The sequence below is a fragment of the Atractosteus spatula genome (assembly GCF_055471065.1).
Source record: "Atractosteus spatula isolate fAtrSpa1 chromosome 10 unlocalized genomic scaffold, fAtrSpa1.hap1 SUPER_10_unloc_1, whole genome shotgun sequence".
NCBI classification, from domain to species: Eukaryota; Metazoa; Chordata; class Actinopteri; order Semionotiformes; family Lepisosteidae; genus Atractosteus; species Atractosteus spatula.
In genome coordinates this window covers 4,299,202-4,319,424 of record NW_028296612.1, presented here as the reverse complement: position 1 = coordinate 4,319,424, position 20,223 = coordinate 4,299,202, and the positions used below count along the sequence as shown (strand labels likewise).

The 20,223-nt window shown below is 45.8% G+C and overlaps 1 protein-coding gene across 3 annotated transcripts; it reads left to right on the top strand.

Annotated features, from left to right (window-relative positions):
* The first annotated feature begins 116 nt into the window (after window positions 1-116).
* Window positions 117-18,547, top strand: LOC148813531 (uncharacterized). 3 transcript variants are annotated; one of them, XR_016086207.1, is made up of 10 exons: window positions 117-348; window positions 6,924-6,980; window positions 7,495-7,827; window positions 10,023-10,343; window positions 11,469-11,720; window positions 12,151-12,471; window positions 13,762-14,013; window positions 14,855-14,884; window positions 15,356-15,610; window positions 16,493-18,547. XR_016086207.1 is itself a non-coding variant. In XM_088908107.1 (9 exons), the coding sequence occupies exons 1-9, from the start codon at window positions 324-326 to the stop codon at window positions 15,466-15,468; spliced, it is 1,704 nt and encodes a 567-aa protein (XP_088764233.1). In that variant the 5' UTR covers window positions 117-323; the 3' UTR covers window positions 15,469-18,547. The 3 variants fall into 3 exon arrangements, 2 of the variants coding, with proteins under 2 accessions (XP_088764233.1, XP_088764234.1); XM_088908107.1 differs by having other exon boundaries at window positions 15,356-18,547; XM_088908108.1 differs by lacking the exon at window positions 14,855-14,884 and having other exon boundaries at window positions 15,356-18,547.
* The last annotated feature ends 1,676 nt before the right edge of the window (window positions 18,548-20,223 follow it).

Sequence of the window (20,223 nt, the reverse complement as noted above, 5' to 3'; positions counted from 1 at the left end):
GTATTTTCAGTTGTATTTCCGCGTCTGATTCTCTTTCCTGATACAACACACAAGGGAAATCTAGATCAGTTATCACAGACCCTGCAGGCTATATAGGAAAACAAGTCGTCCCCCACACCCAAATGAGGCAGGATGTTTGCATTTCAGCTTCCCTGGGCTCGTGTTCTGTCAGGTATTAAAACGACAGTGCTGTCATTGTGCAGCTCATCTGCCGGATCGAAGATCGATTTACTGAAGTTGGATTTTTCTTACTAAAAAAAAAATCTTTTCCCTCTAAGAGTAAGGTTACCCCTAACTGCGGAGAACCCGTGTCCCCGCGGGACATGATTGAACCGGGACGTGCCGCAGGTGAGCGACGTTTTGTTTTTAAGTCTTCAGATGTGATTTTGGTTTGGTCGTTTAATAGAAAGACTTCTCTATGGAAGCCCGTTTCCGCCAGGGAGTTAAAAAAAAACGCGCTATGGTATCTCAGAATTGCGACTTAGTATCTCACATTTGTGACTTCGAAATAGCCCACATTTCATTGTCTGTCCTTGTGTTATTGTAACGGATTCGGGTTCTAGGGCTTGTGCCCTCGCCACTCCCGCCCTACTTCGTGCCTCGCTGCACTGGCTCGAACCCGGGTCTTGCCAGCTGAGCTAAAGAAGACCTTCTTTTTTTTAAGTAAAAAAGGACATACAATGGAAATACGTAAAAAGTATGTTTCATCTTTTATACTTGTGAATTCTTCTGGATGTGAAGTGCCTATTTCTGTATCTTATTTCATGTTCTGTCTACGTAAATAAAAACTATTTTTAAAAAGCCCACCGTGCACTATTCCATCCGGGTACTGTGGAAGCCTCAGAAAAAAAAAATAGTGTAATTAATTTGATTTTTATCAGGGCACTGTACAGGACAAGTCTTCAGGCTTATAGATCCTATGATCCTGTACGATTCATGAAAATAGTGTAACGGACCGGCCGACATACAGGTTGTGCGATCTGGTTGCAGTGTGGTGACGGCACCGCCCTCCCCTGCGCAGAACAGTGATGCTGGCCGCCGGGGCTGAAGAAAGTGAGCCGGTGCAGCGAGGCACGAACTAGGGCGGGAGCGGCGAGGGCACAAGCCCTAGAACCCGAATCCGTTACAATAACACAAGGACAGACAATGAAATATATGGCTATTTCGAAGTCACAAATGTGAGATATAAAGTCCTAATTCTGAGTTACTAAGTCGCAATTCTGAGATACTAAGTCGGAATTCTGAGTTGCTAAGTTGCAATTCTGAGATACTAAGTCGCAATTCTGAGATACTAAGTCGCAATTCTGAGATACTAAGTCGGAATTCTGAGATACTAAGTCGCAATTCTGAGATACTAAGTCGCAATTCTGACTTACTAAGTCGCAATTCTGAGATACTAAGTCGGAATTCTGAGTTGCTAAGTCGCAATTCTGAGATACTAAGTCGGAATTCTGAGATACTAAGTCGCAATTCTGAGATACTAAGTCGGAATTCTGAGTTGCTAAGTCGCAATTCTGAGATACTAAGTCGGAATTCTGAGATACTAAGTCGCAATTCTGAGATACTAAGTCGCAATTCTGAGTTGCTAAGTCGCAATTCTGAGATACTAAGTCGGAATTCTGACTTACTAAGTCGCAATTCTGAGATACTAAGTCGGAATTCTGACTTACTAAGTCGCAATTCTGAGATACTAAGTCGGAATTCTGACTTACTAAGTCGCAATTCTGAGATACTAAGTCGCAATTCTGAGATACTAAGTCGCAATTCTGAGTTGCTAAGTCGGAATTCTGACTTACTAAGTCGCAATTCTGAGATACTAAGTCGGAATTCTGAGTTGCTAAGTCGCAATTCTGAGATACTAAGTCGCAATTCTGAGATACTAAGTCGGAATTCTGACTTACTAAGTCGCAATTCTGAGATACTAAGTCGGAATTCTGAGATACTAAGTCGGAATTCTGAGATACTAAGTCGCAATTCTGACTTACTAAGTCGGAATTCTGAGATACTAAGTCGGAATTCTGAGTTGCTAAGTCGGAATTCTGAGATACTAAGTCGCAATTCTGAGATACTAAGTCGGAATTCTGAGATACTAAGTCGCAATTCTGAGATACTAAGTCGGAATTCTGAGTTGCTAAGTCGCAATTCTGAGATACTAAGTCGGAATTCTGAGATACTAAGTCGCAATTCTGAGATACTAAGTCGGAATTCTGAGTTGCTAAGTTGCAATTCTGAGATACTAAGTCGGAATTCTGAGATACTAAGTCGCAATTCTGAGATACTAAGTCGCAATTCTGAGTTGCTAAGTCGCAATTCTGAGATACTAAGTCGGAATTCTGACTTACTAAGTCGCAATTCTGAGATACTAAGTCGCAATTCTGAGATACTAAGTCGGAATTCTGAGTTGCTAAGTCGCAATTCTGAGATACTAAGTCGCAATTCTGACTTACTAAGTCGCAATTCTGAGATACTAAGTCGGAATTCTGAGATACTAAGTCGGAATTCTGAGTTGCTAAGTCGCAATTCTGAGATACTAAGTCGCAATTCTGACTTACTAAGTCGGAATTCTGAGATACTAATTCGCAATTCTGACTTACTAAGTCGCAATTCTGAGATACTAAGTCGGAATTCTGAGTTGCTAAGTCGCAATTCTGAGATACTAAGTCGGAATTCTGAGATACTAAGTCGCAATTCTGACTTACTAAGTCGGAATTCTGAGATACTAAGTCGCAATTCTGACTTACTAAGTCGCAATTCTGAGATACTAAGTCGGAATTCTGAGATACTAAGTCGCAATTCTGACTTACTAAGTCGGAATTCTGAGATACTAAGTCGGAATTCTGAGTTGCTAAGTCGGAATTCTGAGATACTAAGTCGCAATTCTGAGATACTAAGTCGGAATTCTGAGATACTAAGTCGCAATTCTGAGTTACTAAGTCGGAATTCTGAGTTACTAAGTCGGAATTCTGAGTTACTAAGTCGGAATTCTGAGATACTAAGTCGGAATTCTGAGATACTAAGTCGCAATTCTGAGATACTAAGTCGCAATTCTGACTTACTAAGTCGCAATTCTGACTTACTAAGTCGGAATTCTGAGATACTAAGTCGGAATTCTGAGATACTAAGTCGCAATTCTGACTTACTAAGTCGGAATTCTGAGATACTAAGTCGGAATTCTGAGTTGCTAAGTCGGAATTCTGAGATACTAAGTCGCAATTCTGACTTACTAAGTCGCAATTCTGAGATACTAAGTCGGAATTCTGAGTTGCTAAGTTGCAATCCTGAGATACTAAGTCGGAATTCTGACTTACTAAGTCGCAATTCTGAGATACTAAGTCGGAATTCTGAGTTGCTAAGTCGCAATTCTGAGATACTAAGTCGGAATTCTGACTTACTAAGTCGAAATTCTGAGATACTACTGTAAGTCGCAATTCTGAGATACTAAGTCGGAATTCTGACTTAATAAGTCGCAATTCTGAGATACTAAGTCGGAATTCTGAGATGCTAAGTCGCAATTCTGAGATACTAAGTCGCAATTCTGACTTACTAAGTCGCAATTCTGAGATACTAAGTCGCAATTCTGACTTAATAAGTCGCAATTCTGAGATACTAAGTCGGAATTCTGAGATGCTAAGTCGCAATTCTGAGATACTAAGTCGCAATTCTGACTTACTAAGTCGGAATTCTGAGATACTAAGTCGCAATTCTGACTTACTAAGTCGCAATTCTGAGATACTAAGTCGGAATTCTGAGATACTAAGTCGCAATTCTGACTTACTAAGTCGCAATTCTGACTTACTAAGTCGCAATTCTGAGATACTAAGTCGGAATTCTGAGTTGCTAAGTCGGAATTCTGACTTACTAAGTCGCAATTCTGAGATACTAAGTCGGAATTCTGAGTTGCTAAGTCGGAATTCTGAGATACTAAGTCGCAATTCTGAGATACTAAGTCGCAATTCTGACTTACTAAGTCGCAATTCTGACTTACTAAGTCGGAATTCTGAGTTGCTAAGTCGCAATTCTGAGATACTAAGTCGGAATTCTGAGATACTAAGTCGCAATTCTGAGATACTAAGTCGCAATTCTGACTTACTAAGTCGGAATTCTGAGATACTAAGTCGCAATTCTGAGATACTAAGTCGGAATTCTGAGTTGCTAAGTCGCAATTCTGAGATACTAAGTCGGAATTCTGACTTACTAAGTCGCAATTCTGAGATACTAAGTCGGAATTCTGAGATACTAAGTCGCAATTCTGACTTACTAAGTCGGAATTCTGAGATACTAAGTCGCAATTCTGACTTACTAAGTCGGAATTCTGAGATACTAAGTCGCAATTCTGACTTACTAAGTCGGAATTCTGAGTTGCTAAGTTACAATTCTGAGATACTAAGTCGCAATTCTGACTTACTAAGTCGCAATTCTGAGATACTAAGTCGGAATTCTGACTTACTAAGTCGCAATTCTGAGATACTAAGTCGGAATTCTGAGTTGCTAAGTCGCAATTCTGAGATACTAAGTCGCAATTCTGAGATACTAAGTCGGAATTCTGAGTTGCTAAGTTGCAATCCTGAGATACTAAGTCGGAATTCTGACTTACTAAGTCGCAATTCTGAGATACTAAGTCGCAATTCTGAGATACTAAGTCGGAATTCTGAGTTGCTAAGTCGCAATTCTGAGATACTAAGTCGGAATTCTGAGATACTAAGTCGCAATTCTGACTTACTAAGTCGCAATTCTGAGATACTACTGTAAGTCGCAATTCTGAGATACTAAGTCGGAATTCTGACTTACTAAGTCGCAATTCTGAGATACTAAGTCGGAATTCTGAGTTGCTAAGTCGCAATTCTGAGATACTAAGTCGGAATTCTGAGATACTAAGTCGCAATTCTGACTTACTAAGTCGCAATTCTGAGATACTACTGTAAGTCGCAATTCTGAGATACTAAGTCGGAATTCTGACTTACTAAGTCGGAATTCTGAGTTGCTAAGTTGCAATCCTGAGATACTAAGTCGGAATTCTGACTTACTAAGTCGCAATTCTGAGATACTAAGTCGCAATTCTGACTTACTAAGTCGCAATTCTGAGATACTACTGTAAGTCGCAATTCTGAGATACTAAGTCGGAATTCTGACTTACTAAGTCGCAATTCTGAGATACCATAGCGCGTTTTTTTTTTACTCCCTGGCGGAAACGGGCTTCCATATTTCTCGGTGTCGTTTACGGATTTGTATATTCTGGTATTCTGGTGAAGGTCGTAAGTTTTTTTTTTTTTTTTTTGGTGTTGTGTGTTATCGAAGGGGCAGATCGTTTAAGTTAAAGTTTCGTTTGTACTCTTCGTCGTCTTTAGGTTTTCGGAGATTCTGAAATTGTTTAGCAAAACTCTCCGGGTAACAGGCTTGTATGTTGCCTAAGATTCACTTATAAGTGGCCCCATCCAAACCATCGTATTTTTTAAAAACAGTTAATGTTTAATTCGCAGCAATGAAATTGTTGGAACAATTTCAGAATCTGTTGGTGGATTTGAATGCGAAAGTACGAAACTACTTTCACTTTCACAACGAAAGTTAATTGTTCTGTCATTTTGTGGGGGGGCGAGGAGGAGACAAAAAAGCAAAGTGAAATCATTAGGAAGATGCATATAATATATACGATAATTCAAGCTCAAACAGCGCCAGATCAGTAGAACAATTGCTCTTTGCCCTGGGCACGTAGAGGTACTGTAGTCTATATTTTTTAAATTAGTTTCGGCATCTGACATCTACCTGTGAGTGTTAAATCTTCTAAGAACCGCGTGTTATCTGGCTCGGATCCTCGCCCGCACTGGGAGTTGAAGTTCAGGAGTTGGGGGGTCTCCAGAGCGTCTGAGCTGTTTCTAGGGGTGTCAGCCTCACGGAGCTGTGCGCAGGCGCTCTATAGACTGGGGTGTCAGAGTTTTTTTTTTTTACCAGATCCCTGTCCTACAGCTGGATCGCGTTGCAAAGGGGACCACGGGTGTCAGGACTCCCACGAGTGACCCTCCCACGGTGGTTTAAGGAGGGTCGCTGTAGTTTATCATGTGTCCTGTGATGGACTGGTGTCCTGTCCAGGGTGTGTGAGTGTGTCTGTGTGTGTCCTGTGATGGACTGGTGTCCAGGGTGTGTGTATGTGAGTGTGTGTGTGTCCTGTGATGGACTGGTGTCCTGTCCAGGGTGTGTGTGTGAGTGTGTGTGTGTCCTGTGATAGACTGGTGTCCTGTCCAGGGTGTGTGAGTGTGTGTGTGTGTCCTGTGATGGACTGGTGTCCTGTCCGGGGTGTGTGAGTGTGTGTGTGTCCTGTGATGGACTGGTGTCCTGTCCAGGGTGAACCCTGTCTTGGTGTACTGGATAACGCTGTTAGAAATTGGATGAATGGATATCCAATATATTTAAATACACTGAATGCCCCTGTAGAAAGTCCAGTGTAATGTAGCCAGTCAACTCCAAACCTGACAAAAGTGAGATTAGGACTATAATCTTCTTCCACGGTCGAAATGCATTTGATTGGACTGAGACTTGTCCCAGCTCGTCAACGGCCAAACCTGACTTTTGTTTATCAGGTGTTACTTTACTACTGTCTTCGGACGGCTGCCTTTTGCCTTTGTCGTCGTGTCGTGTCAATCAGCGTTTGACTGAACCGCAGACACCCCAGAATCGCGAATGGTACCAGGTTTCCTCACAAGGGGACAGTTCGAGCAAACCTAAAAATTCCGAAACCTTTCCGCATGTTTTTGAGACGCAAAGAAGGCCAGGGACAGGGCTTTTTTTTTTTTTTTTGCTGGATTCGCTGCTACTGTAGGTATCTGATGTACAAGTTTAAGCCGGACTGTCTGATCAGCGAAGCTCCAGAAAGCTTGTCAGACGACAGTGTAAAGTCATGCTCTTGTGTTGTCTTTCTCTTCCTGCTCCAGTGACTGGTTGCTCCCTGCTTAGAGGCACAGCTCTGCTGTTGTCAGCTCTTCGGTGGGGTAAGTGTGAGAGTAGAAATCCTCTATACACTGCACAGGACCGAGGATACGACAAGCGTGATGCAGAGACCACGCACAAAGCTGAGACGCACTCTCACCACCCGGGCAGTGATGTTCAGTGCAGCTCAGCAATGCAAATGGGTTAAACTTCATCCGACTGTATGTAGCTTAGTGATATTTCTTATTCTGTTTTTTTATATATAAAACGTGTCTAGTTGTTGTTGTTGTATGTGTCTCTCTCTCTCTCCTCTGTGTGTCTCAGAGGGTGTGTTCGGTTGTGTTGCTGTGTGTCGGAGGGTGTGTGCAGTTGTGTGTCTGAGGGTGTACAATATGTAGTTGTGTAGCTATGTGTCGGAGGGTGTGTGCAGTTGTGTAGGTGTGTAGGTGTGTCGGAGGGTGTGTACAGTATATAGTTGTGTAGCTGTGTGTCTGAGGGTGTGTGCAGTTGTGTAGTTGTGTAGCTGTGTGTCTGAGGGTGTGTGCAGTTGTGTAACTGTGCTGCTGTCTCTCTCAGCCTCAGCAGCTCCAGTCCCAGTGTTCCTGACAGTCGGGGACTCGGTCACTCTGCCCTGTGATGGGACACCAGCCGCTGGGATCCCCGAGGACCAGTTACACGTCCAGTGGAAAACCCCCACGAGGCCTGTGCTGGATTTCCACAGCGGACGAGCCTTTCCCGGCCCCGGGTTCGAGCCCAGAGTCCAGGTGTCCCGGGAGAAGATCAGACAGGGGGACTTCTCCCTGAGCCTCCTCCAGGCCTCCTTCTCCGACAGCGGGCTGTACGAGTGTTATTACAGAGGGACGGGAGGCCTGATGAAGCTTCTTGGTGAAGTTGAGGTCATCGTCCTAGGTAACCGTCACTCTTGATCGCACTGCAGCGCTGAAGAAACTGTGCAAACACGCCAGCACAGAAAAGTACACAAACAGGACAAAAACAGTGCAAAAGTAATTCAGCGAACAGTGCAAAAAGAGTACAGTGATCAATAAAGAGTACAAGTAGTCCAGCTTTAAGTACAGTTTCGGCTTGCATTCAGGTGTCGTGTGTGTAGTAGTGTTGGAGTACAGTCGTTGTGGGGACAGGAAGCAGTGAGGAGAGATCATAGCATGATGGGAGGGAGTGGGGGCGTCACCAGCTTGACGGCTCCGGGGAAGAAGCTGTTTTGGAGTCTAGTTGTGTGCGACTGGAGTGTCCGGAACCTTCTGCCAGATGGTAGGGGGACAAACAAGTTATGACAGGGGTGCGTGGGGTCAGACATAATTCTGGTGGCTTTTGTCAGACTCCTGGTGTTGTAGATTTCCTGGATGGATGGTTAGGCACTGCTGATGATGTGTTGGGCAGAGATGTGTTTGTGAATATGTCTGTTTCTTTGTGTCTGTCAGGGGGTGTCTAGTTGTGTTGCTGTGTGTCTCTCTCCAGTGTGTGTCTGTGAGGGGGTGTCTAGATGTGTTGCTGTGTCTCTCTCTCTCTCTCTCCAGTGTGTGTCTGTGAGGGGGTGTCTAGTTGTGTCACTGTGTCTCTCTCTCCAGTGTGTGTCTGTGAGGGGGTGTCTAGGTGTGTTGCTGTGTCTCTCTCTCTCCAGTGTGTGTCTGTGAGGGGGTGTCTAGTTGTGTTGCTGTGTCTCTCTCTCTCCAGTGTGTGTCTGTGAGGGGGTGTCTAGTTGTGTTGCTGTGTCTCTCTCTCTCCAGTGTGTGTCTGTGAGGGGGTGTCTAGGTGTGTTGCTGTGTCTCTCTCTCTCCAGTGTGTGTCTGTGAGGGGGTGTCTAGTTGTGTTGTTGTGTCTCTCTCTCCAGTGTGTGTCTGTCAGGGGGTGTCTAGGTGTGTTGCTGTGTGTCTGTGAGGGGGTGTCTAGGTGTGTTGCTGTGTCTCTCTCTCTCCAGTGTGTGTCTGTGAGGGGGTGTCTAGGTGTGTTGCTGTGTGTCTGTGAGGGGGTGTCTAGTTGTGTTGCTGTGTCTCTCTCCAGTGTGTGTCTGTGAGGGGGTGTCTAGGTGTGTTGCTGTGTCTCTCTCTCTCCAGTGTGTGTCTGTCAGGGGATGTCTAGTTGTGTTGCTGTGTCTCTCTCTCTCCAGTGTGTGTCTGTGAGGGGGTGTCTAGTTGTGTTGCTGTGTCTCTCTCTCTCCAGTGTGTGTCTGTGAGGGGGTGTCTAGTTGTGTTGCTGTGTCTCTCTCTCTCCAGTGTGTGTCTGTGAGGGGGTGTCTAGGTGTGTTGCTGTGTCTCTCTCCAGTGTGTGTCTGTGAGGGGGTGTCTAGTTGTGTCGCTGTGTCTCTCTCTCTCCAGTGTGTGTCTGTGAGGGGGTGTCTAGGTGTGTTGCTGTGTCTCTCTCTCTCCAGTGTGTGTCTGTGAGGGGGTGTCTAGGTGTGTTGCTGTGTCTCTCTCTCCAGTGTGTGTCTGTCAGGGGGTGTCTAGGTGTGTTGCTGTGTCTCTCTCTCCAGTGGGTGTCTGTCAGGGGGTGTCTAGGTGTGTTGCTGTGTCTCTCTCTCCAGTGGGTGTCTGTCAGGGGGTGTCTAGGTGTGTTGCTGTGTCTCTCTCTCCAGTGTGTGTCTGTGAGGGGGTGTCTAGGTGTGTTGCTGTGTCTCTCTCTCCAGTGTGTGTCTGTCAGGGGGTGTCTAGGTGTGTTGCTGTGTCTCTCTCTCCAGTGTGTGTCTGTGAGAGGGTGTCTAGTTGTGTTGTTGTGTCTCTCTCTCTCCAGTGTGTGTCTGTGAGGGGGTGTCTAGGTGTGTTGCTGTGTCTCTCTCTCTCTCCAGTGTGTGTCTGTGAGGGGGTGTCTAGGTGTGTTGCTGTGTCTCTCTCTCCAGTGGGGGTCTGTGAGGGGGTGTCTAGTTGTGTTGCTGTGTCTCTCTCTCCAGTGGGTGTCTTTCAGGGGGTGTCTAGTTGTGTTGCTGTGTCTCTCTCTCTCCAGTGTGTGTCTGTGAGGGGGTGTCTAGTTGTGTTGCTGTGTGTCTGTGAGGGGGTGTCTAGTTGTGTTGCTGTGTCTCAGTCTCTCTCCAGTGTGCGTCTGTGAGGGTGTGTATGTGTGTATAATGCTGTATTGTGTCTCTGTCTCCTCAGCTCTCCCACTATCGGTGCCTCTGGGCGACTCGGTCACTCTGCCCTGTGATGGGACCAGGGCTACTGGAATCCCTGAGGAGCAGCTCAGAATCCGTTGGCAGACTCCAGACAGATCAGTGCTTGATGTCTCCAGTGGGAAACAGTATCCTGGCCCTGACTATAAGAACAGGACTGAGGTGTCCAGAGAGAAGATCAGACAGGGGAACTTCTCTCTCACCCTCCACCACACAAAGCTCTCAGTTGAAGACTACTACGAGTGTTATTACAGAGGGAACCATGATCAACTGAAGTTTCTCCATGAAGTTCGACTCACTGTGACAGGTAATGCATTCTGTTACTTCTTCTTACAAATACACAGTTCATAGTTTACATTTATACATATATTTAGGGTGCCCTCCAAACTAAGAGGAGGAGGAGACAGCCCCAGAATACACGAGAGGGATTATATATCTTCACTGAGCGCCTGGGAGCCCCCCAGGAGGAGTCTGGTCTGGTCTGCTCAGCCTGTTAGCACTGCGACCTTCAGCAGGAACAAGCCGTTAGAAAATGGAAGCACTTTGTCCACAACCTCTTCTTGACTCTAGCTGGTGGACTCGCAGGGTCAGGGCCTCCTAGATCCATACTTGCGTTTGCTGTCTACCGGAAACATGATAAGCTGGAGTCTCCTCATGATGTTGGACTCACTGTCACGGGTTACAGTCACACAATGTTTTCCTCTGTAATAGTAAGTAGCTCATGATTCAGTTTAACACGCACACAGGTGTAGGATTTAAGGAGCCACAGTCAGATCTCAGTGGTGTTCACGGCTGTGTGAAATTGTAACATCAGGGTATGAGAACACCTGCCTGTGGACCTCAGAGCTCCTTACTCATGAGACCCACACAAGCTGCCAGGGTGACGTGGAACTAAATGTACGATATTTTCTCTGAGAACACTTTGGTTTCAGGATACAAAACTGTGATTAATTCAAGTTTAAAAAGAAATGAGGGACATGAAAGAGCAGAAACAGAATTTACATGAAATCAGTTGAGTCAGTAAGAAAACGGGTCCTGTAATAATCATTTCAAGTATTTTAGCATGTGTCTAATCCCGTCGCCCATTAAAATGCTAGACTGGATATTGTAGTGTCCCACCCCTGGAAGCACCTGGGAGCTCCAGCTGGCAGACTCATTTCCCCTCGTCTGTAAACAGGGGTCACTGTCCTTTCTCTTCAACCTCCAGCCGGACAGTCACACACCTGTCCCTCTCTACTCTCCTGCCCACCCCTCCACCCTGAGTGACTTACTGTCCAGCACCTCTGGTACACTGAGCCTCCTCTATATCCAGCCTGTACTCTCTTTGTCCTGTGGAATGTGGCTCCTCTTCTCTCAGCTGATCCACACAAGCAGATCCAGGTGTTCTGTGAAGTGAGATGAAATTCATGGTGACTCCGTCTGTCTCTTTCAGTTCGGACAGAGACCCGCAGTGCAGTGTCTGGAGGAGATCTCTCAGTCCCTGTGTTTGATGACGATGAGGTGGAGGTGCTGTTTAACAACACTGTGGTTTATCCCAGAAGCTCAGACACCCAACATGAGCATGTCTCAGTGCAGAACGGCTCTCTGGTCATCCACACCCTCACGCAGGCTGATCAGGGCATCTACACTGTGAGAGACAGGAGAACCAAGAGGACCATCAGTGTCATCACTGTCACTGTCGAAGGTGAGGAGAGCTCCTACACTCTCATTTCTCCTGTTCCTAGGGTGTCTAGTTGTGTCACTGTGTCTCTCTCTCCAGTGTGTGTCTGTGAGGGGGTGTCTAGGTGTGTTGCTGTGTTTCTCTCTCCAGTGTGTGTCTGTGAGGGGGTGTCTAGGTGTGTTGCTGTGTCTCTCTCTCTCCAGTGTGCGTCTGTGAGGGTGTGTCTAGATGTGTTACTGTGTCTCTCTCTCCAGTGAGTTTCTGTGAGGGGATGTCTAGTTGTGTTGCTGTGTGTCTGTGAGGGGGTGTCTAGTTGTGTTGCTGTGTCTCTCTCTCCAGTGTGTGTCTGTGAGGGGGTGTCTAGTTGTGTTGCTGTGTCTCAGTCTCTCTCCAGTGTGCGTCTGTGAGGGTGTGTATGTGTGTATAATGCTGTATTGTGTCTCTGTCTCCTCAGTGCTCCCACTATGGGTGCGTCTGGGTGACTCGGTCACTCTGCCCTGTGATGGGACCAGGGCTACTGGAATCCCTGAGGAGCAGCTCAGAATCCGTTGGCAGACTCCAGACAGATTAGTGCTTGATGTCATCAGTGGGAAACAGTATCCTGGCCCTGACTATAAGGGCAGAGCTGAGGTGTCCAGAGAGAAGATCAGACAGGGAGACTTCTCTCTCATCCTCCACCACACAAAGCTCTCAGATGAAGACTACTACGAGTGTTATTACAGAGCGAACCATGATCACCTGCAGTTTCTCGATGACGTTCGACTCACTATGACAGGTAACACATTCTGTTACTTCTTCTTACAAATAAACAGTTCATAGTTTACATTTACACATATATTTAGGGTGCCCTCCAAACTAATTCCTAACTCTGATAAAGTTGAAGCGAACATGTCATCAACGTTTCTTTGTTAAACATTTCTAAAAACGTTATACAGCATTGCACCGAGCAAAGTCATCCTTGTTATAGAAGAAGTCTAAAACCCACAAGGGCTTCAGACTTGGAGCAAGCCTCACCAGCGCCTCCTGCTGGGAGGAGACAGCCCCAGGATACACGAGAGGGATTATATATCTTCACTGAGCGCCTGGGAGCCCCCCAGGAGGAGTCTGGTCTGGTCTGCTCAGCCTGTTAGCACTGCGACCTTCAGCAGGAACAAGCCGTTAGAAAATGGAAGCACTTTGTCCACAACCTCTTCTTGACTCTAGCTGGTGGACTCGCAGGGTCAGGGCCTCCTAGATCCATACTTGCGTTTGCTGTCTACCGGAAACATGATAAGCTGGAGTCTCCTCATGATGTTGGACTCACTGTCACGGGTTACAGTCACACAATGTTTTCCTCTGTAATAGTAAGTAGTTCATGATTCAGTTTAACACGCACACAGGTGTAGGATTTAAGGAGCCACAGTCAGATCTCAGTGGTGTTCACGGCTGTGTGAAATTGTAACATCAGGGTATGAGAACACCTGCCTGTGGACCTCAGAGCTCCTTACTCATGAGACCCACACAAGCTGCCAGGGTGACGTGGAACTAAATGTACGATATTTTCTCTGAGAACACTTTGGTTTCAGGATACAAAACTGTGATTAATTCAAGTTTAAAAAGAAATGAGGGACATGAAAGAGCAGAAACAGAATTTACATGAAATCAGTTGAGTCAGTAAGAAAACGGGTCCTGTAATAATCATTTCAAGTATTTTAGCATGTGTCTAATCCCGTCGCCCATTAAAATGCTAGACTGGATATTGTAGTGTCCCACCCCTGGAAGCACCTGGGAGCTCCAGCTGGCAGACTCATTTCCCCTCGTCTGTGAACAGGGGTCACTGTCCTTTCTCTTCAACCTCCAGCCGGACAGTCACACACCTGTCCCTCTCTACTCTCCTGCCCACCCCTCCACCCTGAGTGACTTACTGTCCAGCACCTCTGGTACACTGAGCCTCCTCTATATCCAGCCTGTACTCTCTTTGTCCTGTGGAATGTGCCTCCTTTTCTCTCAGCTGATCCACACAAGCAGATCCAGGTGTTCTGTGAAGTGAGATGAAATTCATGGTGACTCCGTCTGTCTCTTTCAGTTCGGACAGAGAACTGCAGTGCAGTGTCTGGAGGAGATCTCTCAGTCCCTGTGTTTGATGACGATGAGGTGGAGGTGCTGTTTAACAACACTGTGGTTGATCCCAGAAGCTCAGACACCCAACATGAGCATGTCTCAGTGCAGGAGGGATACCTGATCATACACAGAGTCACACAGGCTGATCAGGGCATCTACACTGTGAGAGACAAGAAAAAGAACAGGACTATCAGTGTCATCACTGTCACTGTCACAGGTGAGGAGAGCTCCTACACTCTCATTTCTCCTGTTCCTCAGCTTTGAGCTCTTAAATTACAACGGAGACAGAGTTGAACAGAGTATATCAAATAAAGTCAGGGTCCTGTCTACAGCTGAGAATGGAAATGTTATATTGGGGTGTTGAAAGATTCGAGGCTGATTGAAGATTTCAGGTGTGTCTGACACTGAGAGAAATGCAGGATACAGTTTGGAGAAGGAGAAATAGCTAGCAACAGATGATAGAGAGGAAACACTCATAGAATTCACCCCAGAAATCTCTGGAGTCTGTTTCCAGAATCAGATCCTTTCACTGCTGAACCTAAACACAGGACTGGTGATGAAGATGTGCACAGAAATATCCTTTAACAGAACACAGGGGGTCATATAAAGTTTCTGTTGTCACGTGGTTTTTAAAACCGAATATACAGTATAAAATCCTCACATATTTATGTACAAATCATTTACATTTTCTGTTACTAAGTCTTAAATCGGTTTACTGAAAGATGTCGATCTTCTCATGTTTGTAATATTTTACAAGGTAAAACTGGGTAAAAGTTCTGCTTTCATGATGTTCAGGTAGTAATTTGAATTATGAGACATTCATGTGGACCAGTTAGAACAATCAGTTCAGTGCCTGATCTGAATCAACACCAGTGAGTTACACCACATTGTCTGCTCTGTTGTCTGTACATTTATACTGTTGCAGCCACACAGTATGGCTGTGTTCTGGATAGAAGATTTTCTAGACAAAAAGAGCCATATCCTCTTTTCACAGTCAGATATCTTCAAAAAAGACACAACAGCAAATACAAAACTGATTTCTTTCTGTTCTTATCTAGACAAAACAAATCCTCATCAAAGAGATAAAGGTAATGTTTCTGTAATATAATATTGCAGCTTCATTATGTAGTTTTGCTAAGTCTACCAGTGCAGTAGAACAGTCTGTTACAATAGGAGCTCCAGTCCCAGTCCAGTAGAACAGTCTGTTACAATAGGAGCTCCAGTCCCAGTGCAGTAGACCAGTCTGTTACAATAGGAGCTCCAGTCCCAGTCCAGTAGAACAGTTTGTTACAATAGGATTTCCAGTCCCAGTCCAGTAGAACAGTCTGTTACAATAGGAGCTCCAGTCCCAGTGCAGTACAACAGTCTGTTACAATAGGAGCTCCAGTCTCAGTGCAGTAGAACAGTCTGTTACAATAGGAGCTCCAGTCCCAGTGCAGTAGACCAGTCTGTTACAATAGGAGCTCCAGTCCCAGTCCAGTAGAACAGTCCTGTTACAATAGGAGCTCCAGTCCCAGTGCAGTAGACCAGTCTGTTACTGTTGCTGTGTTTCCCTGCAGGCTCTGACCAGGGAGACAGGTCTACTGGTGTGATAGCAGGTGTCCTGGGAGCTGCAGTAGGTCTGGCAGCAGCAGGAGTTGGGATCTGGTGGTGTAGGAGGAGGAGGAAGTAGCAGGATGGATCATCACCTGGAGGACACAAGGATGAGGGAGCCCCAGAGTCTGATCCTCTTCATACTACAGCACCAGGACCATCTGACCCCAGTGTGGACACTGCCCAGCACACAGACCCTCCAGCTGAGAGAGAGGAACAGTGTGAGTTATTACACTGAGGACAGACAGGAGTCCAGAGACTCAGGGCTCCTGAAGGGACTCATTCCTGCTCAGTGTGTCTGTCAGACTCCGTCAGCTCTGTCACTGGTACTGCAGCCCAGTTCACACAGGGAACCCACCCAGAACCCGGGCCATTCTGTGCTCTTTAACTGAGGACATAAATGTGTTTTTGTACTGTACTGCTTTTGCCTTATAAAGTTCATTTAATATATTTAGCAAGTGTCTTTAGTCAGTCAGAAAAGCTCCTAATTCAATCCCGGATGTATTGAAATAAACATCTTCAATATATAGAGAACACTTATTAGAATTCCTATTAATTAAAAACGGCTATTTTATAATGATCATCACGCACAGTTACACCCCTGGAACATCCGGTGGTGGTTATGTTAGTTGCAGACTTGTATTAAAAAAGAGACAAATACTGATATTTGTTTTAAAGAAAAATATGTTATGTTAAGCTTGAGCCCCATCGAAAACAATACTAAAATATCGTTTGTAATAAATTTAATTATTATAACGGCACGTGGTCTGGGAAGAATCCCATGTCTGAGCATTTTGAAGTGGATGTAAACGACTATTTCTACAGACGAACAAGTAATAGGTTTATTCCATGCTGAAAAAAAGAAGAAAGAGAACCCACCTGAACTATTTCTACAGACTATTTCAAATTGTAAAAACATGAGAAAGTGGCGCGGACGTCATCTTTATATAATTTGTTAAAACTATTTTCATGATGTGAATGTATTTTGTTATATGTACCCCTGACGATGTCTTGAAATGTTATATGGACTCTTGCTTGTATTGTACTTTTCGTTATTGTTTATGCATGAATATTTTTTTGTGTTTTCGGTGGTGTTCGGTCAGCGAGAGTCCAGATACTCACTGCTCACGCCGGTCAGTCGCCTCCGAGGTTCAACTTCAGCGCCTCAAACACACCCGTCTGTTGAAAACCCGGCTACTTCATGGCCCACGGCGAGGTCAGACCCCGGTTAAGAGTCTTCAGGTCTCAGCTGAGCAGCAGACTCTCGTTGTTAATATTATTAATTATAACGTGTCTATGAACACATGATTAATTTTTCATTTTTTCCCACAATTTAAGCCTTATTGCAAAATTAGGTACTGGTTTGTAGAAGGGTTTCCTTCCAGTCCAGCAGGAAAGTCCTGTTACAATAGGAGCTCCAGTCCCAGTGCAGTAGAACAGTCTGTTACAATAGGAGCTCCAGTCCCAGTCCAGTAGAACAGTCTGTTACAGTAGGAGCTACAGTCCCAGTGCAGTAGAACAGTCTGTTACAATAGGAGCTCCAGTCCCAGTGCAGTAGAACAGTCTGTTACAATAGGAGCTCCAGTCCCAGTGCAGTAGAACAGTCTGTTACAATAGGAGCTCCAGTCCCAGTGCAGTAGAACAGTCTGTTACAATAGAAGCTCCAGTCCCAGTGCAGTAGAACAGTCTGTTACAATAGGAGCTCCAGTCCCAGTCCAGTAGAACAGTCTGTTACAATAGGAGCTCCAGTCCCAGTGCAGTAGAACAGTCTGTTACAATAGGAGCTCCAGTCCCAGTGCAGTAGAACAGTCTGTTACAATAGGAGCTCCAGTCCCAGCCCAGTAGAACAGTCTGTTACAATAGGAGCTCCAGTCCCAGTCCAGTAGAGCAGTCTGTTACAATGGGAGCTCCAGTCCCAGTGCAGTAGAACAGTCTGTTACAATAGAAGCTCCAGTCCCAGTCCAGTAGAACAGTTTGTTACAGTAGGAGCTCCAGTCCCAGTCCAGTAGAACAGTCTGTTACAGTAGGAGCTCCAGTCCCAGTGCAGTAGAACAGTCTGTTACAGTAGGAGCTCCAGTCCCAGTGCAGTAGAACAGACTGTTACAATAGGAGCTCCAGTCCCAGTGCAGTAGAACAGTCCTGTTCTCCAGGTTGGTGTGACGTGAGAGTTTGTCCTTCAGGAAGTGGTGGAGAACAGACTGACTGTGATCTAGATGTTCTCCAGGTTGATGTGATGTGAGAGTGTGTCCTTCAGGAAGTGATGGAGAACAGACTGACTGTGATCTAGATGTTCTCCAGGTTGATGTGATGTGAGAGTGTGTCCTTCAGGAAGTGATGGAGAACAGACTGACTGTGATCTAGATGTTCTCCAGGCTGGTGTGATGTGAGAGTGTGTCCTTCAGGAAGTGATGGAGAACAGACTGACTGTGATCTAGATGTTCTCCAGGTTGGAGTGATGTGAGAGTGTGTCCTTCAGGAAGTGATGGAGAACAGACTGACTGTGATCTAGATGTGATCCAGGTGTTGCTGTGTTTCCTTGCAGACTCTGACCACAGAGACAGGTCTACTGGTGTGATAGCAGGTGTATCTGTCCTGGGAGCCGTAGTAGTTCTGGCAGCAGCAGGATTTGGGATCTGGTGGTGTAGGAGGAGGAGGAGGAGGAGGAGGAATCAGCAGGATGGATTAGCACCAGACAGACTGCAGTCTGGACAGGAGCTGAGGGAGTTATCAGACACTGAGGACAGACAGACTGCAGTCTGGACAGGAGCTGAGGGGGTTATCAGACACTGAGGACAGACAGACTGCAGTCTGGACAGGAGCTGAGGGAGTTATCGGACACTGAGGACAGACAGACTGGAATCTGCACAGGAGCTGAGGGAGTTATCGGACACTGGGGACAGACAGTGGACTGGACAGTTCTGTATGAACAATTCTCTCTTTCTTCAGTACCAGCTGCTCTCAGTAAAACCTCCTGTATTTCTGTACTCTGTGTGTTACTGTTCTCTTCTGATTTGTCTTCTGACTGGGGGAACTCTCTGTAAGAAAGCTTTGTTTTTTTCAAAATGCTGTCTTTCTTAATATAACTGGCTTAAAGCTGGGATGTTGAATGCAAACTGTTACTGTGCAACATCTTTACACGTTTAATACATTTTTCTATCAATAAAGTGATGTTTGTCTGGGTACTTCCTCTGAGCTGAGCCTGGAGGGAAGATTTCAGGCCAGCAGCCAAATAACCCTGCAACTCACAACTGGTAACCCACTGAAGCTCAGCAGGGGTGAGCCTGGTCAGTACCTGGAGGGGAGACTCCTGGGAAAAACTATGGTTGGTGCTGGAAGAGGTGTGAGTGGGGCCAGCAGGGGGCGCTCTCACCCTGTGGTCTGTGTGGGTCCTGATTCCCCAGTATAGTGACGAGGGACACTGGACTGTAAACAGGCGCTGTCCTTCGGATGAGACGTCAAATCGAGTTCCTGACTCTCTGTGGTCTTTAACAATCCCAGGGTGTTTCTCGAAAAGAGTAGGGGTGTTACCCCAGTGTCCTGGTCAAAATTCCCATTTACCAGTCATGGCCTCCTAATAATTCCCATCTCTGAACTGGCTCCATCCCTCTGCTCTCCTCCCCACTGAGAGCTGGTGTGTGGGGAGCGTTCTGGTGCACTATGGCTGCCGTCACATCATCGAGGTGGGGTACACACTGGTAGGGGTGGAGGGGATCCCCATGACCTGTAAAGCGCTTTGAGTGGAGTGTCCAGAAAAGCGCTGTATAAGTGTAAGCAATTATTATTATTATTCTTCATCAGGGAGCCACAGCCTGCTGGTCTGCCGCTCCCAGGATTCAGAGTGGCCAGCTGTAGGTCTGATTACTCTGGGGGTCTCCAGGTCCAGGCCTGGGCCGCTCTGACGGAGGGGGTCGATTACGAGACTGGGAACACCAGAGACTAGAACACTAGAATCACGTCCTGGGCACTGCTCTCTCCTGCAACTGAAACCTTCTTCAAGAGGGGTTAGGGAAAGATCTTTGTTTGCAGCTGCGACCCGCTGGCTTGAATGATCCTGTTCCCGAGAGCCCCTCTCCCGGTCACCTGTCTTCCCATGCCAGATTCCCCCCTCAACGGAGTGGAAACTGCCCAGAGTCTGTGTTAAGGAGGGGCCCTATAACATATTAACGTGCATGCAGGGGTTATTAAAAAAAATAAGTAGAAGGAGTGTCTTTTGAGGTGCGTTGTTTTTCCCCACTAACTCGTTGATTTAATCCAGGTGTAAGGCGCGCATGCTCGCTCGCTCCAAGTTGACCTGTTCGCTTACCCGGAAAACTTACCCGTAAAAACAGACGCGACCAGTAGCCCCGGCAAGAGATTTTTGTTGTTGTTTTATTAAAAGTTTTTATTTTGGTAAATACAAAAGGGAAAATACAACAAACAGGGGGGTTGTACATATAAGTGTACAAATGTCAGAACTTGAGTGAACAAAGGTAGCATCAAGTGAATGAAAAAGAAAAAAAACACGTTGTCAACAGTACAGAGGTTGTGTGGTGTCAGGGGTATAAATACGTTTATATGCCAGAAGAGTTTTTGTAGACCAACCCACCAATCTTATTTTTTAATATTGTTAGTGAGTCTGAGTATAGCGTAAGTGAGTCAGATAATTATTTTAAGCGCCAGGTAGTTTTTTTTAACGCTACACCCATGTATGTATGTACAATTTTGCTAACATTAGAATGACATTTACCATTTCACGAACTTCTCCGTCTGGATTCGGAACGGTCCTTGAATGTGTGATGTACAGGAATATAACTATCATTTAGGCAAGAACATACCAAGTGCCAGAAGGCTGTTG